This window comes from Aptenodytes patagonicus, chromosome 1, assembly GCF_965638725.1.
Source record: "Aptenodytes patagonicus chromosome 1, bAptPat1.pri.cur, whole genome shotgun sequence".
In the NCBI taxonomy this organism is placed as follows: Eukaryota; Metazoa; Chordata; class Aves; order Sphenisciformes; family Spheniscidae; genus Aptenodytes; species Aptenodytes patagonicus.
Genome location: NC_134949.1, coordinates 148,521,878 through 148,539,107, shown reverse-complemented (window position 1 = coordinate 148,539,107; position 17,230 = coordinate 148,521,878). Strand labels below are relative to the sequence as shown.

General features: G+C 35.7%; 1 protein-coding gene across 1 annotated transcript in view; it reads right to left on the bottom strand.

Annotated features, from left to right (window-relative positions):
* The window catches only part of PRKX (protein kinase cAMP-dependent X-linked catalytic subunit), a 56,916-nt gene that overhangs the window by 13,562 nt on the left and 26,124 nt on the right, over positions 1 to 17,230 (bottom strand). The window contains exons 2-4 of the mRNA XM_076358078.1: positions 14,378 to 14,546; positions 9,815 to 10,078; positions 2,558 to 2,677 (exon numbers count right to left, since the gene is read on the bottom strand). Of these exons, the coding sequence (XP_076214193.1) occupies positions 2,558 to 2,677; positions 9,815 to 10,078; positions 14,378 to 14,546 (553 nt within the window). The remainder of the gene's footprint in view (positions 1 to 2,557; positions 2,678 to 9,814; positions 10,079 to 14,377; positions 14,547 to 17,230) is intronic.

Below are 17,230 nucleotides of genomic sequence, written 5' to 3'. Positions count from 1 at the left end.
AGACTGTAACAGAACACATTTACTCAAAATAAATAGATCTTTCAACTCTTTCTATTGACAGTTTGTTTAGCTTGTTTAGATTAACTCGATGAACTCAGTATTACTAATCTGTTCCATAAAGATTTCTTCTCACCCCTGGTTCTCCCTGTTCTTTCCCCTTCCTGTATTTTACTATCTTAAACCTAAATGGGACCTTGCCTTAAATCTAGTACGTGCAGAACTAGAATTGCATGGGCCTCTAGAGTTTAAGTTAGAGAAATAAGACACTGCAGAACAGGAAAGTGTGGTTTTGTTTGTTTTCAGAGAGACCATTTCCTTACACACACATCTCCCAATTCTTTTCAATTGCTTTTGGGATTCAGAGAGAGTAAGTTCAGGAAATAACTACCAAATGTCTAAGTAATTTACTTGCACACAATAACTTAGTCTTGAAGTCAGGTTTTGTTCACCTTCAAATAATTTTTGTATTTCTTAAATCTTCTTTGAATTTCAAGGGATAAAGTTACCTAGGACTGTTTTTGTATTAATAGCTTTGATAGTTAATATCAAGCCACATGTTGAGTTGGTGAGGAAAAGCGTTTTAAAACACTACTGCCAACAACAGCGAAAAGCTGATAAAATGCTAAAAGCATACGTCCTATGTGACAACCTGCCCTCTTAAAGAAAGCACACACAAGCCACAAGCCCTGCCCCCCTCACCCCCAAAATCTTAAATATACTAATCAAGTACTATCAATCTACCCACCCCCCAAAAAAAACCACCCCACCCCGAAACCTCCAAAAAACAAAACAAAACCAAAAAAAACCCCAAACCAACCAACAAACTTGGTTGTTGGTGACTCTTCTGGTGTTTGGACAATCTCTCCGAGGATTCCCTTGACCAATTTGGGCTGCTCACCCTTACAGGGAGCAGCAGAAGAAAGGTGAAGCCTGGCCTCTGCACAGATCGGCCTACATAAATAACAACTTTTTATTAGACCAGTCAGCCAAGCCTGCCTGGGTCAGTAGGGAACCATTAGTGCATTTTTATGCTTTTTCTGTCCAGAAATTGCCTTGAGATTCAAAGCAAATGCATATGCAAGCCTTCAGGACATTAAGAAAGCAAGCAGTGGGCAGCAATGCTGTCCTGGGATAAAGTTTTGATGCTATTGGGTGGACTTCTTCACAGCAAACACACGCGATGGATTGGAGCTCTGAAGTGATCATCCATCAGGGGAACCGTCTGCTCAAGCAACCTAACGAGCTTGTCCAAACACCAGAAGAGTCACCAAAGTTACTCCGAGCTGACAGTACTGCATACAGAAAAGGAAGAATAAATCCATGCAAGGATGTTGCTGTTCCAACTTCACTCTACAAGGCTGCAGATCCAGAATGAAAGGCCATAGAGGCAACCCGATGCACACTCAGGGAGCGAGAAAGCACAGAGCACACTGGGCCCGGTACCGAAAAGAAGTTCTAATGACTATGAAACCAAAACAGGTGAAATACACCATGTTTCTTCCAACGCTTCGAAAGCCTTGCTTTCACCTGCATTTGTTCTACTGCACCAACCATGGCAAAACCAATTTTTTTCAAAATTCCCACTCTTTTAAAGTGCCTTCAAAAGATACAGCCAAGACAAAAAATAAGGAAAAACATATGGATGCCTTGTTCAGTACCGAAGCAGAATTTCATGTTCTCCCTAAACCAGTTATTTATTTTACTGAAAATAGTATTTCTTTTTTGAAATCAGAGCAACTTAAGACAGTTAATGCCAGAAAGTCTCTCTTCATTTTGAATTTGTATCTTTTGGAAACATTGCTTATCAAGCAAATTCCAAAACATCAAACGTAGTGTTTGAGCAAACTGATTTCCAAATAGACCTTTTAAGCTTTTCCCTGTTCTTTTCTCTTTGGTTGAAAAGAAAACCAGTGCTTAGTAGTAATACAAGCTGTACTAATAAAAGTCTTCCTGCTTGCCACTATGCATTTTTACAGACTACAGCTCCCACTGCAAATATTGCTTCACTATACTAGAAATTACAGAAGTTTCAAAGGAAACTGGTAGTCCTCTTCTTCACCCTTTATAGGATTTTACGTATAAAAATTAAGCTTCAACAAAACCTGAATTTCCAAAACAGATAAGGAAAAGAGCAGCTGTTAAAAAAAGTCTTAAGTAAAAAAAAAAAAACAAAAAAAAAACCAAACCCCACCAAAACCAAAAAACCACCAACAAAACAAAAACATACCACCAAACAAAACCAACAAACTCAAAAAACTAAAAAAATCCCAGTAACAACAGCAAAGTATGTTCTTTTGTACAGCTTCCCAATTCCTTTCTTCAGAGGCAGAAATGAAACTGGTTATTTGTTGGATATTATTATATATCAATAATAAATTATAATATATATTATATATAAAAATTTATATTATATTATATATTACATATATTTTATGTAAGAAATTTAGCCCAAATTTGCTATTTCAAATATCATAAACAGAACTAGTAAAGAATCCTGTGTGTATATATAATTTTATATATATAATATTGCTGTCATATAGTAATCATTATCACTTACCCTGACAACATCTCAAATATAAGAATTCCCAGGGCCCACCAATCCACAGCTCTTCCATGGCCTTTGCTTTGTATAACTTCTGGTGCAAGGTACTCAGGAGTGCCACAGAGCGTCCATGTCCTGGGAGGAAAAGAAGAAAAAAACAAACCAAACCAAAACAAAAAAAAACAAAATACAAAACAAACAACAAAACCAGACTGAAGTGAAACTGAAGTAACAGTAATAGAAAAACTAAATGCACAGATAGGAAGTACCCAACATATGCCTATGTATTTATTGTATATAGGAACAAAAGTAAAAAGAAAGACCTCTACAAGATCTAAAAAGACTGCTTTGATGATGCTCTCCAATTCTCCTGTAACAGAGATATATGGAAATTAAGAAACTTCTTGGCTGCGGGAAACATCTATGCACCGTGTTTCCCAACTGCTGGTGTGGTAACTCTATCCATTAGGCTATACGTTGCTTTGAAATTATTAACAGTGGTTTTCATCCTGTAAGCTGCAGACCCTGTGAGTTCATGGACTACTTGACAGGCCCAGCAAAAGGCAAGCTTATTGGCATTTTCCAGCAAAAGGAAAAATTGTTTAGAAAAAACAAAGGGAAGAGGGGGAGGTAAAAAAGTAGTAGTTTAAATCAGTAAATAGCTGCAGACATAAGTAAGATTCCTTTTACAATCCAAGTAATGTTTTTTGAAGAGTATTGAAATGTAACCTATCTCACTCCCCCAATATCCATTAAAAGGCAAACATTTTGTGTTTATAATTATTTGAAATACTTACAAGGTGTAGTTAAGCAAGTGTGAGATATGTAAGTAATACTATTTTTGATATATTTTAATGTCATTTTTAGTCATATCTTTCTTAATATAAGCTCAGGATATAAAAGTGTTATATTGCTACCTAACTGAAATGTGTATTTCAGGTTCTATAAATTCATGAAATGAACTGAAGCTAAGCAGTTAAAGTTTACAAAGACCAAATTACAATTTGAAGCACAATATTCTGAAACAATTTCTTTCAGAAATGTGAAATCTTCTTTGTAAAAATACCCATGCAGAATTTGCTTGGCTTCACTACCTTGACTTATATTTAAATACACGCTAGAGAAAAAAAACATGCTTTCATTCTGAATAAATTACACTTCCCTGATAGCAAGTCAGAAGAGGAAGCTTTGAAAAAGTGCTCATCAATTCAAGACAGGATGAAATAACAGCAGAGAATAATAACAAAAAAAAAAAGTATACTGCATTTTAAGAAGAGTTCTAGTAAGAAATGACAAAGAATATAGTCACAAAATTAATGCTCGCTGCACACAATTTCTAACTTGCAGCAAAAGAAACTCTAATTGTTTTATTTGTGAGTGCAGGAAGAATCTTCTCCAAGGCATGAATCAATCTGGTAATATGGTCCCGAACAAATGCATTAAGATGAACAGCAATCACTTTTAGAAGTAATACACACCTCTTTCAACTTCTAGTTTTTCCTACTACTGTTCCGCTAAACTTAACAAACCTTCTTTTTCCTAACCATAAATGGATATTCAAGATGCACCTATGGTACGTACTTTTATTTTATTTCTTTTTAAAGATTAAATAATACACTTTTCTGAGATTGCAGAATTATTTTAAACAGAGCTTTTGGGTGTTTTTTTTCTTTTTTTGCCTTTTGTTTGGTTGGGTTTTTTTAGCCTTAGACTTGATTCATAAAAATACTTAAGACCAAGGAAGAGGAGCTCTACAGACAGTCAAGACTTTAAATGAAGTTTTATGATACACAGAATTGAATTTCTTTAGGCCTGATTTTATATGACAAAAGCTAAATTACTCCAGCTAAACTATGAGAATGCATTAGACATACTACACACCCAAGTGCTCCATGGTTCTTGAAACTACGTTCATTAGTGTAAAGAATACATCTTCATCATAAAAGGGTGGCATAATTTTTATTTGCTAGAAAATACAAACTCTCATTTTCCAAATCAAGCATACTCAAGAAAATTCTTACCTACAGCACTGCTTTACACACTACTGCCATCTAGCAGTTGCCTAGATCAGGACTAGGTAATTAAGAAAAACAACAAAGCTTTGTTGTCTTTTAAAACAAAATAGTCTCCCCTCCCCCAAAATTAAAAAGCTGTATTACAATCCATCGTATGAATTTTTATTCATACTGATTTAGTCAGTTCTGCAAACGAAGCAGCTACCAGTTTTAGTATATTTGGAAAGAAGGGATGCACCAATAAAGCAGACAGGGCAGGCACATTCATTTTAATGGACAAGCCAGTTTGCAGGACAATGCTGCACAACCGTCATCCTTTCTTCCCCCCAAATTGCCAACACTATGAATGCACAAATTCAGCAAAGACGCAGGGGTTTCATCCCTTATTGAGGTCATTTAGGATACAAAAAAAAAAAAAAAAAAAAAATCAATTTAACACTTGACCATGACTTCCAGGACCCACATAATTTGCGTGATAATGTGTCATGGTTTAGCCCCAGTTGGCAACTAAGCACCACCCAGCCGCTCACTCACCCTCCCGGTGGGATAGGGGAGAGAATTGGAAGCGCAAAAGAAAACTTGTGGGTTGAGATAAGAACAGTTTAATACTTGAAATAAAATAATAATAAATAATAATAAAATTGTAATGAAAAGTAAAACAATGGGGGGGGAAGAACCCAGGGGGAAAAAAACCCATGAGGTGATGCAACCGCTCACCACCCACTGCCTGATGCCCAGCCAGTTCCCGAGCAGCAATTGCCGCCCCCCGGCCAACTCCCTCCAGCTTATATACTAAGCATGACGTCATATGGTATGGAATATCCCTTTGGCCAGTTTGGGTCAGCTGTCCTGGCTGTGCCCCCTCCCAGCTCTTGTGCACCTCCTTGCTTGCAGAGTATGAAAAGCTGAAAAGTCCTTAACTTAGTATAAGCACTGCTTAGCAACAACTGAGACATCAGTGTGTTATCAACATTATTCTCATGCTAAATCCAAAACAGCACTGTACCAGCTACTAGGAAGAAAACTAACTCTATCCCAGCTGAAACCAGGACACAATTTAACTAAAACGACCCTCAATTACCTTACAGGTTAATAACAAGATCTTTTTTATTCAAGCAAAAGGAAAACCACAAATTAAGGAAAGGCCAACATAACTTGAAGTCCCCTAGTTGCACTAGAAAATAAAATTTATGAACACCAGCAGGTCATCTACTTCTCTTAATTTCAATCAAGAAATTTATGTTTACTAACTACATAAAAACTTGGAGGAAGCTCAAATTCTTTGTCAAGCTGTGTATTTGTGCCATACAATCATGCCTTGTATTTCCTCTTTTGTTGGTCATGAAACAAACTATTTAATATTTTGGAAAACGCATCAAGTAAATTCTATAAAAAGATCAAATTGTCTTAAGTATTTTTTTTATCATTGCTATTTCGTGACTGTTGCATATTCATCTGAAACTCCAGATTATCCTTTTGAAGATAAATTACAAAGCAGAAAAATAAGAATAGACTGTTTCGTTCAAACTGCTACAAAAATTCCACTGCTCTGGGTTTTCAAGATAAAAGCTGAAACACAGGTAAGCAATAATTGATAAGGTTGAACATGTAATTTAAAAACATGAAAATGAAACAAAACCTACTCTGGTCACAAAGATAAGCTATAAAATAGTATTTGTGGGATTTGTTAACAGTATTATTTGAAGAAGTTAAGTCTCGATGGTTAACATATTTTAGCATTCTACACTATTCAGCATCCATCTCTGTAGTCCCTGACAAGCTTCTCACGTACAAGCCAGAGATTAACAACAACATCCTTTTTGGTGTTCTCTTCTGGAAGTTTCTCCACAATTATACTCAATGGAGATTACTTTGTTTCCAGCCCACAAAAGTTTGTTCTGCAAGACATTCTTGTTTCTACAGTGACACACAATACACTTTACAAACAAGGTTTTCTATGTCTTGTTTTGGTTTTTTTCCTTCTCTTCAAGTCCACTCTGCAGAACAGTCATAAGAGACATCCAGTTTAAGCAACAGTGCAGAAGTAGCCCCAAAATCTTTAAGGGTTTTTGGTTTTGGGGTTTTTTTTGTGTTTGTTTGTTTGGGGTTTTTTAGGAATTTAAACTGAGCAAACTGAAATTAACAGTGAGTAACATTCCCCTTAAAAAAAAAAAAATCGTAAGTTTACTTAAAACTTTCATAAAATTGAGTGAAATCTGCGCATAAAAAATACAAAGTTCTATGAACTTCTGTTTCAGTTTCTCTGAAAGAATACAAGAGGGGAAAAATAAACCCCAAAGACAACAACCAAAAAGAAAAACAGTAGGAAAGATCAGAAACATGTTTAATGGATATATTATACCTGAAAAGTGGTATAATGCTTCCCAGAAAAAGAAAGGTCTAAAAATGTAATGGCTATAAAATTCCAAGCAAATCCTTTCTACATCCTTCAGGTAACAATCATTTATTCCAGTCCCCCTGCCCCTCCTTTTTTCTTGACACTGCCCCTTTTTTTAAAGTAGTGGCACATCTATTTTATGTGAATGTACTTACAAGAAACTGAAAAGGTTATTAAGTCTTCAGTTAAGGAACACCAAGGTGGAAAAGAGAAGAAATAAACAGCAGCTGAGGCAGAGACACTGTTTCGGAGAAAAATGTAGAATTTTTAAAAGTACACTATGACCGAAAAGGGAAGAGCAAGGATAAACAGAAGGACATATCAATAAGGAACAGAAGGAGACAAGAAAAACTTCCTCCCTTTCATCTTTCTCTAGAAAAAAATATTAGAGTCTAGCCCTTCAGAAAATTTACTAGTAAGAAGGTAAATGTGCAGGCTGCTTCCCACAGCGGGGATGTGAGCTACGAGCCAGCCACTCTCTCTGAAGAGCAGCTTAATTGTAGATGGACATGGTGAACACTTCACCCTTTCACACATGATAGTGGGAAGAAAGGAAAATGCTTACAGAAAAAGCTCAATTAAGCAACTACAGAATCATTCATAGGAAATAATACGTATCAAGAAATGTGTACTTGTATTGAAGGTCTTCTGCAGACCATGTTTTCTTTTACATGTCATGTTTTTCTAGGAAAACAGTTGTTGGTCCTAAGTGGCATGCTTCCTCACAGCTGTTTGAAAAACATATATACTTTGTGTTTTATTTTCACAATTCATATGCACACTATATATATATATGTATACATGTATACAAATATACACATACATACATGTAAGGTTCATGTGTATAGCTGTTTGCCATGCATAAAAATGACAACACATCTCCTATACGTTAGGTCAAACAGTCTATGAGACAAAATAACCTACTGGAGTGCATTAGTAGATAAATTGCTGACAGCTGTGTATTTTTACAGTGACAAAAACAGTGTTGTGAAAATGACTACAGCTAGTAGGGTGAATACTATATAGTTGGGGGGGGAAGAGGTGGGGGCAGAAGCAGACTTGCATAGGTAACTACTGTGCTCTAACTCCTCGCTCCTTCCAACTTCGTGTTCTGCATTTTATATTACTTGTACATTTATAGGTATAGCAGGTACTAATATAAAACTACTGTAGTGTTCTATGATTCGGTTCAACACAAATTGATCAACTTCACGCCCCCCCGTACCTCTCCCCACCCCCAGCAAGAGAGGATGCAAAAAAAACCCAAACCCAACTAAAAAAAAGTAGTGATAACTTGTTTTGATGTCCTACAATGTATTTGAACAAATTTACTCTTATAGATTCATCTTCCAGATTGAAAAATATACTTTGATGTGAACTATCACCTTATTTAATGAAGGGTTACTTCTGTTGTGCCTGAAACCCACAGAAATCCAAATTAAGAATAACCACTAAGTGGCAGTATCTACATGTAAAAAGGGTGCTGTAAGAATTTGTATGAAAATGTCTTATAAAAGAGATTGTCCTACTTCTTTTACATGGAAGTAGCCTTACCTCTTCCTGCAAAAAGTTACTTTGATTTAAAAACAAAATATTAAAAAAAAAAAGCCAACATTTGTAGACCTATCTGCTTGCCCAGTGGAAACTGAATTCAATCAAAAAACATAGTGATATTAAACCACTATGGTTTTAAAACAGACTTTTAGACCTTGAGGGTGACTAGAACCAGCATCCTTATTAGTTGCCTACCATTCTTCTGTGCCAAGGCAACCCAGCACTGAGAGCATGTAACCCACAGGGAAGCAACCTTTATGACCTCCGTAACATGACTCGATCTGTCCCATCTGACTTTTACTTCATAAGGGATCCATTAAGAGTAGATCCCTCAGACCCACCTTCATTTCAAATTGATCTTGTAGAATTCTGCCCCCGCCCCCCCGAACTGTTGCAAAAGCAGCATCAAACAGGTAAAACAGAGGAGTGAAGAGGATGAGCACCTATGTAACGCCTAACTCGCTTACTAGGCTGCCTCAACTAGAACAATCAGATATGGTCTCCCTCAAGAGGTCACCCTAGGGCATAATATCAAACGTTGTAACACCGCTTTTCTAATATGACAGGCTAGTTTTTTCCTCCCTTATTTTCAATCCCAGTGACTGCTCTTCCTTCCTTTTAAGAACATGTATTATAATCTTGGAAGGGTAGTTCAAACAGAGGGAACAGAGAAATCACTGGGAAAAAAACCTCTGCATTATCAAAAAGTTTACATATGCTAGTAAAACAGACATAAGGCTGACAGCATTGTAGAAGTTACAGTTAAATAAATACTTCTGCTAAAGCTGGCCTTATTGTTTCTGTCTAGATTTTTCCATTTAATTTTAGCAACAGGCTACTGAAAACACAATATCCAGTTTTAAAATGTTATTCCTACATTTAAAAAAATCTCTCTAAAAGGAAAGCAAAGGGAAACAACAGTTACAAAACATTTAGCAATTTAACTTGTATGGAAGATTAATGTCCCATTTAACGTACTGATGTACACATCTCAGTATTCGCTCATTTTACTTCATTGAACTCCCTTTTTACAAGATGACTTCTGACAACTTAAATACACAAGCCTACTCGTATAAAATATTTTTCTATGGTAGCTTATCTATGATATTGCTCCTAGTTATACCTAAGGTGTAATATTGGTTTCCATACAGCCATTTTAAGACGGTCATCTCCTTCATATGAAGGGATTTGACATGTGTGAACCACACAGAATATTAGGTGAAATCCTGAGCTCTGAAATCAAACTTTTTTTCTTCCAACTGTAATTACATTTTGCATGTTAAACCGTAACAAAACCCCACTTACCTATCCACCAGCTTTTTAGCAAATCCAAAATCAGTAAGCTTGATATGTCCTTCTTTGTCTAGTAATATATTTTCAGGTTTTAAGTCTCTGTAAACTATTTCTTTGGAGTGCAGGTATTCTATTGCACAAATAATTTCTGTTGAGTAAAACAGTCCTGTGCTGTTGTTGAAACGCCCCATGTTGCGCAGGTAACTAAAAAGTTCTCCTCCTGGCACATATTCCATTAACATGTATAAAAAACGTTCATCATGGTTGGTCCAAAATCTGTAATAAAAATATTATTTTATTGAATAAACAAATTATCTCTCTGATTTGCTTTAGATGTAAATTTCTATAAAATTATCTCTGTTGCCCCAACTATGCGCATAATTAATTTATGGTTCCTATTCTGCAAATATTAAAACACCAAGAATCTAGCAGGATTATGTAACAGATGTTCAAGTAGCTGACTTGACCTGTAAAGTAAAACAGATAGTTCACAGGATGCGCACAGCACATGCTAAGAAAGAAAATCTGATCGACTCCGTTGCATTCTACGAAATAGGGCTCTGCTAAGCACCTAAAAACTGACTTAGTATACTGCCAGTCTGCTAAGACCAGACAATTGTTACACACCTTACATTTTATTTAACCAAGTATTGCCAAAGTGATGGGAGGTGAGCAGAATCTGCTTTTGTAAAGATGTTTATGACAATATGTTCAAAAACAGAACACCAGAGTTCTCCTTCCCCTCTCCTATCCCTTCCTCCCCAGAATATACAACCCCAACTAAAGTGACCAGTTACTAGATAGGCATCAGATCACAATGCTTGCTCTTCTACGGTATCTTTAACAAAAGCAATAGAAAAACAAAAGTGACAGCAAAACAAGATTCATTTCTGTACTTCAGAATTAACCTAATGATAAGTACCTTCCATTCCTCAGACTGCTGCCTTTAATTTAAGAACTATTACTGTGGTACATTCATTACTTAAGTGCAGTAAAGAGCAGCTAAGGAAGAAAGAAAATCATTCCATGTGGCTTTCAAATGCTTCACTACAGAATACAGGAATCTTCTCTTCCACATTCCCCAAAACTAAGCTGTTTTTCTTTCTACCCACATTAAACAACTCATATACCACACCCCCAAACCTAACTCAACAGTTAAGAAGAAAATAAGTATCTGGTAACGTCTTGAAGAATATTCTACCATTTTAAAACAAACAGCTATCCCTATTACAATGATAACAGATAAAGAACACTGTATCCCTGCTACTTTAATGACACAAGAAGTTACTTTAGCTTCTAGTAACTGCTTCTGCAGTATCACAAGAATGAAAGATCAAATATCTTTTTTTTTTTCTCTCTCCTTCATTACCTGATTCCTAATCAAGGCATAAAGTCTCAAGAAAGATAAGCAGAGCAAACTGAGCTCCCAAACCCACGAGTGACTTTTGCTCAGTAGGATTTTCTTTCTTGATACCGGCACTAAGGGCAACCAAGAAAACGAGACAGATTATCAGACATCAGCAACAGCTCCTCCATTCCTTCAAAGTGATGAAGAAAGCAAAGCCCAGGTTTGCCTTTTGCTTTTATGGCACTACTTCCCTATCACAAAGTCATCAACATCATTAATTGCCTATTGATGATGTTCATAGTATCTTTATTAACTATGTAAAAACACTCTTGAGATGTATTTTAAGGAGTTAGGCAAAGTTGCACCTGCAATAAACAAAGAAAGAGGAACAGGAATGGGCAAAACGAAGCAAACCACATATTTAAAAAACCACGTACAGGGGAGAGGAAGAACAAAATCTGACATAGAATACAGAGAAAAAAATGGAAGACCTAGACCATTAAAACACAGTATTTTTACTGGAATGAATTTCTTCAAGAACTGACTCTTAAAGGATTGTCTGTCCACAGAAAAATGGATAAATTATTTGGTATACATGAAAAATAGCAAAATAAAGAACTTCAATATTTGCAGTACAAATTGCTTTAAATGGTATTTTAATACACAAAAGGAAAATATCACAGAAGCTGTGATTAGAATAATATGCATGGTGTCAGGTAATTTTAAAATTCAGCTTCATTACATAAACTTCGGATGCCATTGTGAACTCTTACAGACAAATAACCTATTTTAGCTTATAAGACTGTAAGACGGTTGATTTTTATTAATTCTTGTTCTCTTGGAAAAAAAAAAATCAAAGATACATGTCAAAATTATATCACAATATGAACTGCTGCACGCACAGTGTTATGATACATCACTCAAACATGTCACTAAAGATTGCCTAGGAGTCTCCAGTGACCAGTTGTTGCAAGAGCACCAAACAAACATTTCCAAAAAACGATTTAAAAAAATAAGTAAATAAATAACTTCAGTATCTACAGAAAAAACTGATGCAGGACCTCCCTACACACAAGAAGAGCATTTCTCAAAAGTAACAGGAAAAGGAAAAAAAAATCTTACATAAAAGTTTTTATATACAGGAATATATAGGAAGGATGAACACCAGAAATAAATTACGTGCAGCATTACTTTTAAATTCTCCATCATAAAGTGCTAAAAAATACTGTATTTTGCTGCACTGGCACATATTCCTTGTTTTGCAACCAGAGGAAGATATTATCCATGTTTAAGGTGGTGATGCTAATAGAAAATATAAAAAACAGACCACGTAGATAACACGGTTCAAAGGCATTTAAGCAGAACTATATAGAAATTTTTTCCCCTTTTTGCTGATCAGTTATAGTCAAAGAATTCATGGAGAAAAACATGTATTAGGCAGGGGAGGAGGCAGCTGAAAAAAAAGCTGTCAGCCACACAAAAAGCTGCAGAAAGTTTTATTTGTCATACAGTCAGTGATAACTGTACATGAATGCTTGCTTAACCTAAAGCACACAAATATTAACACGACTTAAAATTTAACCACCTCATTTCAGCTAGGTTGCTCTGAGTCTCCTTTGCCAAGGGACAAAGGCAGCACATGCACAATTACACGAGCATAGCTGATGCAGTATCTCATTGAACATGTCAACAGAAAAGGCAGAGAGCTAGAAGCCATGAAGAATGTTTGCCTTGCACACAAGTGAACTTCCATTTGAATTGTGTCCTTCCTTTGGCAACTTTAAAATCTGACATTTTGGAAATAAGGCATGAATGAAATCCAAGAAAACTTATCAGTTTGGATTTTTGATCACTTCTGTATGGATGTGAACCCTCACATCCCTGCCTCTGACTTCTCACCCAAGTTTCTCTATTCCCACACTTGCTGCACTGTTCTAGAAGCACAGATGTACCGGGTTTTTTTGTGTTTGTTTGGTTGGTTTTGATATGTTGGTTTGGTTTTTGTGGGTTTTTTTTAAAGAATTTATGTATGTACATAGATATACATATAAAACCCTGTTCCCCCTGTTCCGCCCATATTTTAACCAGTCTAACCAGACGTACTCAGCCTCTCCATCTTGCTTTCCCGCATGCAACTCAAACTCCACATACCCTAGAACTCATCTTACTGATACTAGGCCAACACACAGGATATCTGAACGCTGGCTGGAAACTAATAGCATCATGATGCTGCAAAAAGCAACAGCACACCAGGGAAAAAGCCTCCTCCTGCAGGGCTCTTTCCAACTTTCAGATGACTACCATGCTTTTGCCTCTTCTTTTCCCTCTGATACTTTCTTAGCCCTAAGAGGAAGCTGCACTCCCTACAGCTAGAGATTAACTAAGGCTAATTTTGTCTAATTTTATGTAAAACTGATTAAGACAGGTAAATGCAAAACAAATCTTGGTCAATGGCCCTGTATCCATGCATGAGAAAATATAAATGGAAATTAACTGTGCAATTACCCAGAGGTTTAGTTATCCCATTAATAAATAAGGACGCAGATACACAAAATGCGCTGTGGTGCTGTGAACAGAAAAGTATGACACCTTCTCTCCTTAATAAAAGGATCATTAGAATCATCACAATTCCACTAAAAAAATTATTTTTCATGAACTGTGTTTAAATCATGTTTCTCCACAGGTTCCATCACTTAACCTCAAATATGGGAACAACAAAGCCCAAGAAGTGCTGCAGTCATTTAAACTCTTTAAAAATAAAGTTTGTAGACGCGAAGTTAAAAGTTTTCAAAAAGCAGATACTTAAATCTAATTATATCTGTATCTAGATATCTACAGGAAATACATATGTAGAAATACTTCCTTTCTTGCCATTCTAACATCAAGAGTCATTCTAGAAGTAATTTTGACGAGCCAATCCTAACATTTCTTCATTAGTATTTTCCCCTCACTTAAGAAAATTTCTCTTCTGCAGTATGAAAATAAGAGACAGAGTAAAGCTTGTAATAAATTATTGCTTAAATGTTTAAATTATGCCTCTTGATTTTAAATTCTTGATTCTTCTGTTATAAATATTTTAGTCTGAATTCTATTTTAGTCTAGATTACATAATAGAAATTAAATGCTTGGTACTGACTAAGTACATAGGAACTTGCAATGAGACTCTGGAACACTTTAACTGCACTTTACATATGAGTTAAATGAATTAAAAAAATACAACAACTTACAATCTGATCAAAAAGGGGTGGTTGACCTCTTTCAAGACTGACTTCTCATTGTGCACATGTTGCTCTTGCTTCAGTCGAATGACATCAGGAATGCTCATGACTTTCAGTGCAAAGTAACGTTTGGCCATTTTTTCCTTCACCAGATGAACACGCCCAAAGGTACCCGTGCCTGAAAAGTCAAAGAAGAAACATCAACTTATTGTAAAAAAGCAAAAAAGCAAAGATAATTTATTAAATTAAAACCTATAGGAACTCAATTCCTGTTTGCTTGGGTTTTTTCCCCTCATCAATATATCGGTATTACATTTTTTACCTGGTTTCACACAATTTTTTTTCTTGGGATTTCTCAATTTTTAGTGATAATGATTTAATGAAAATAACCGTATTGTGATACTGCCGCTCTTTGGATAGATATGGGAAGCATTTCTCGCAAAGAAGATAAGTGGTCCTGAGAAAAGGTAAGGGAGATGTATAAAAAAAAAAGTATGTAATATCTAAGATTCAAATGTAACCAATATAAATGAAACAAGCAAAATGTTCTCAGGTGCAGAAGGGGGGGGGGAAAACAGTCTTTTAAATTTCAGAGATCAGTTTTAATTTAGATCAGGTGGGGAGGGGTGGGACAAACTCAAAAGTAGCATTCAGCTTATTGTATGCACAGTGTGTGGCATAAAAGAAAAAAAAAAAAGAAATCGTCACTGACCAAGAATGTAATGTTCAGTTGTAATGGATTTAATAATTCCTCAACACAAAAAACTACTTAACTTTCCATATATTATTTATTAAAACGAGTAGCTAAAAATCAACCAGGGTTTATAATGTAGGAACTCAATACACAAAGAGTACAGCATATACAAAAATGATGACAACAACAAAAAAATTAAAAAATATTCATCTACCAAGGTTCAGTGACTGAAAACAGCTGTCTGCAATTATTCAGGTGAGGAGATTATTCCCTTAAAAGTGCACAGAGAGGTGAAGTGAGTCAGTAGGATAAAGGGAGTGATGGGAAAAAATACTTAAGAGTTGCTGACCCTTCTAAAAACAAATTAAAAAAAAAAATCTGCTTATAGTGCTGCATCGTTATATTACATGGAAACAACAGATTTCAGGCACCCTTTTTTTGTAGTTAATGTATTCCTTTTTCAATTCACTCTTAAAAATATAAAAAGGAAAATAAAAACATATTGTCTTTTAAATAAAGTATTATGCATTCCTCTATTCAATACAGTAGTCATTAAAGTTCCTTTTAAGTGCGTTACACTCAAGAGGATTATATATAACTGAATCGAGTATTTCTTTTAGTCTGAAATGAAAGTTAAAACTAGCACATTTAACCACACTGCTACTTGTACTGCAGCACAGTGTTATATATTTGAAGATGAACAAACATTTCGGCTCATTGGGTGGTTGCTCATTGTTTTTTCGCTCATTAAACAATGCCATGTAGGTTCCATTAGAACAGTACACCAGATATTTTTAATCCTATTCTGACAGAAATATGTGCCACTATAAAGGACGCTTGGCATTCAAACCAACTGCCTAACTCGTAAAAGGTCACTCCCTTGTTGAGAAACACCTTCCAAAAAAATCAGAATCTTATACTTAAGCTCACAATCATCCCCTTCTTTGCACATACCCTAGGAAGGCAGCCCATAGACCTGTTTCAGTATTATTAACTGGTATGTCAATTAATTTCAGATTGTGCTGACCAGTTATGATCAACCTATACTACAAGACAATTTTCTAAGACATGTAGTGGGTGCAGTGAGACGAGTATGCATGTGAAAGGAACTAGATTTCTGAGAGAAGTGGGGGCTTGGGGTGGAAGAGAGACGAAAAAATGAACTTCCAAAACTGCATTACTTGAGGAGGGGAGAAAAAACAAGGGAGTTTTTGCCTCTAGTAGGTTCAAGAACGTGAGAATTTATAAAAAAATGTTTGTGTTCTGTATGTGTATTCTCACCTAAAACATTTACATTTAACAGTTATTCTTTCCAGTCACTTGTAATATTGTTTAGAAGCACTGCATTTACTAAAAACCAAAACAAAATACTCATATTACAAACTAGAAACAACTTCAGCAATCCAGTTTTATGGAACTTGCAGCTCCATTACCAATACAGCTTTCAAAACCAGCTTTCGAGATAAAACTTCTCACTACACAAACCCACCAAGGATTACAGTTGTCCAAGCACAAAAGATTCTATCAAAGCAGTTTTACATTCCCACCTGTCCTGAGTTACTGTTCTTTAACCATGAAAACTGTAAATAGGTCTCAGATAAAGCCTGCTGTTATAGTGAAGTAAGCCACCAGGTTACCCTGGAAAATTTATCATGCAATTAAATCCTTTAACAATGCAGTCACGTTACATGACTGTACCTGTAAACAACCTTATTTTCATGGGGACGGGCTTCTGCAGTAAAAAAAAAAAAACAAAACCAAACAAACAAAAAAAGAGGCCCAAAAGCTTCCAAGCAGAGCCATCTGCTCAAGATACTTAAAGTACTGATTATTTACATCTTTACTGAATGCATAGACAAAAAATTAACTTAGGTTATTTCAGAATTAGGAGCTGAAATTTGAGTATCTGGAAAAACACTGTCAAGAATAACTATAGTAGGATTGCACACCAAAACTAGAAGTCATCTTACATTTTTAAGACTCCAAATGTGGACTCGGGGACATTAACAGTACCAACCCCATAAGTAAATGCTGGTTTTATATGCATTTTAATACTTGTATGAACAAGTGCTTCCATAGACATATTCAACCTAGAAGTCATAAGTGAACACATACCTAATTGTTCCTAGGTCTTTAGTGATCTCGTGTTTCATGACTTGTTCTACTTG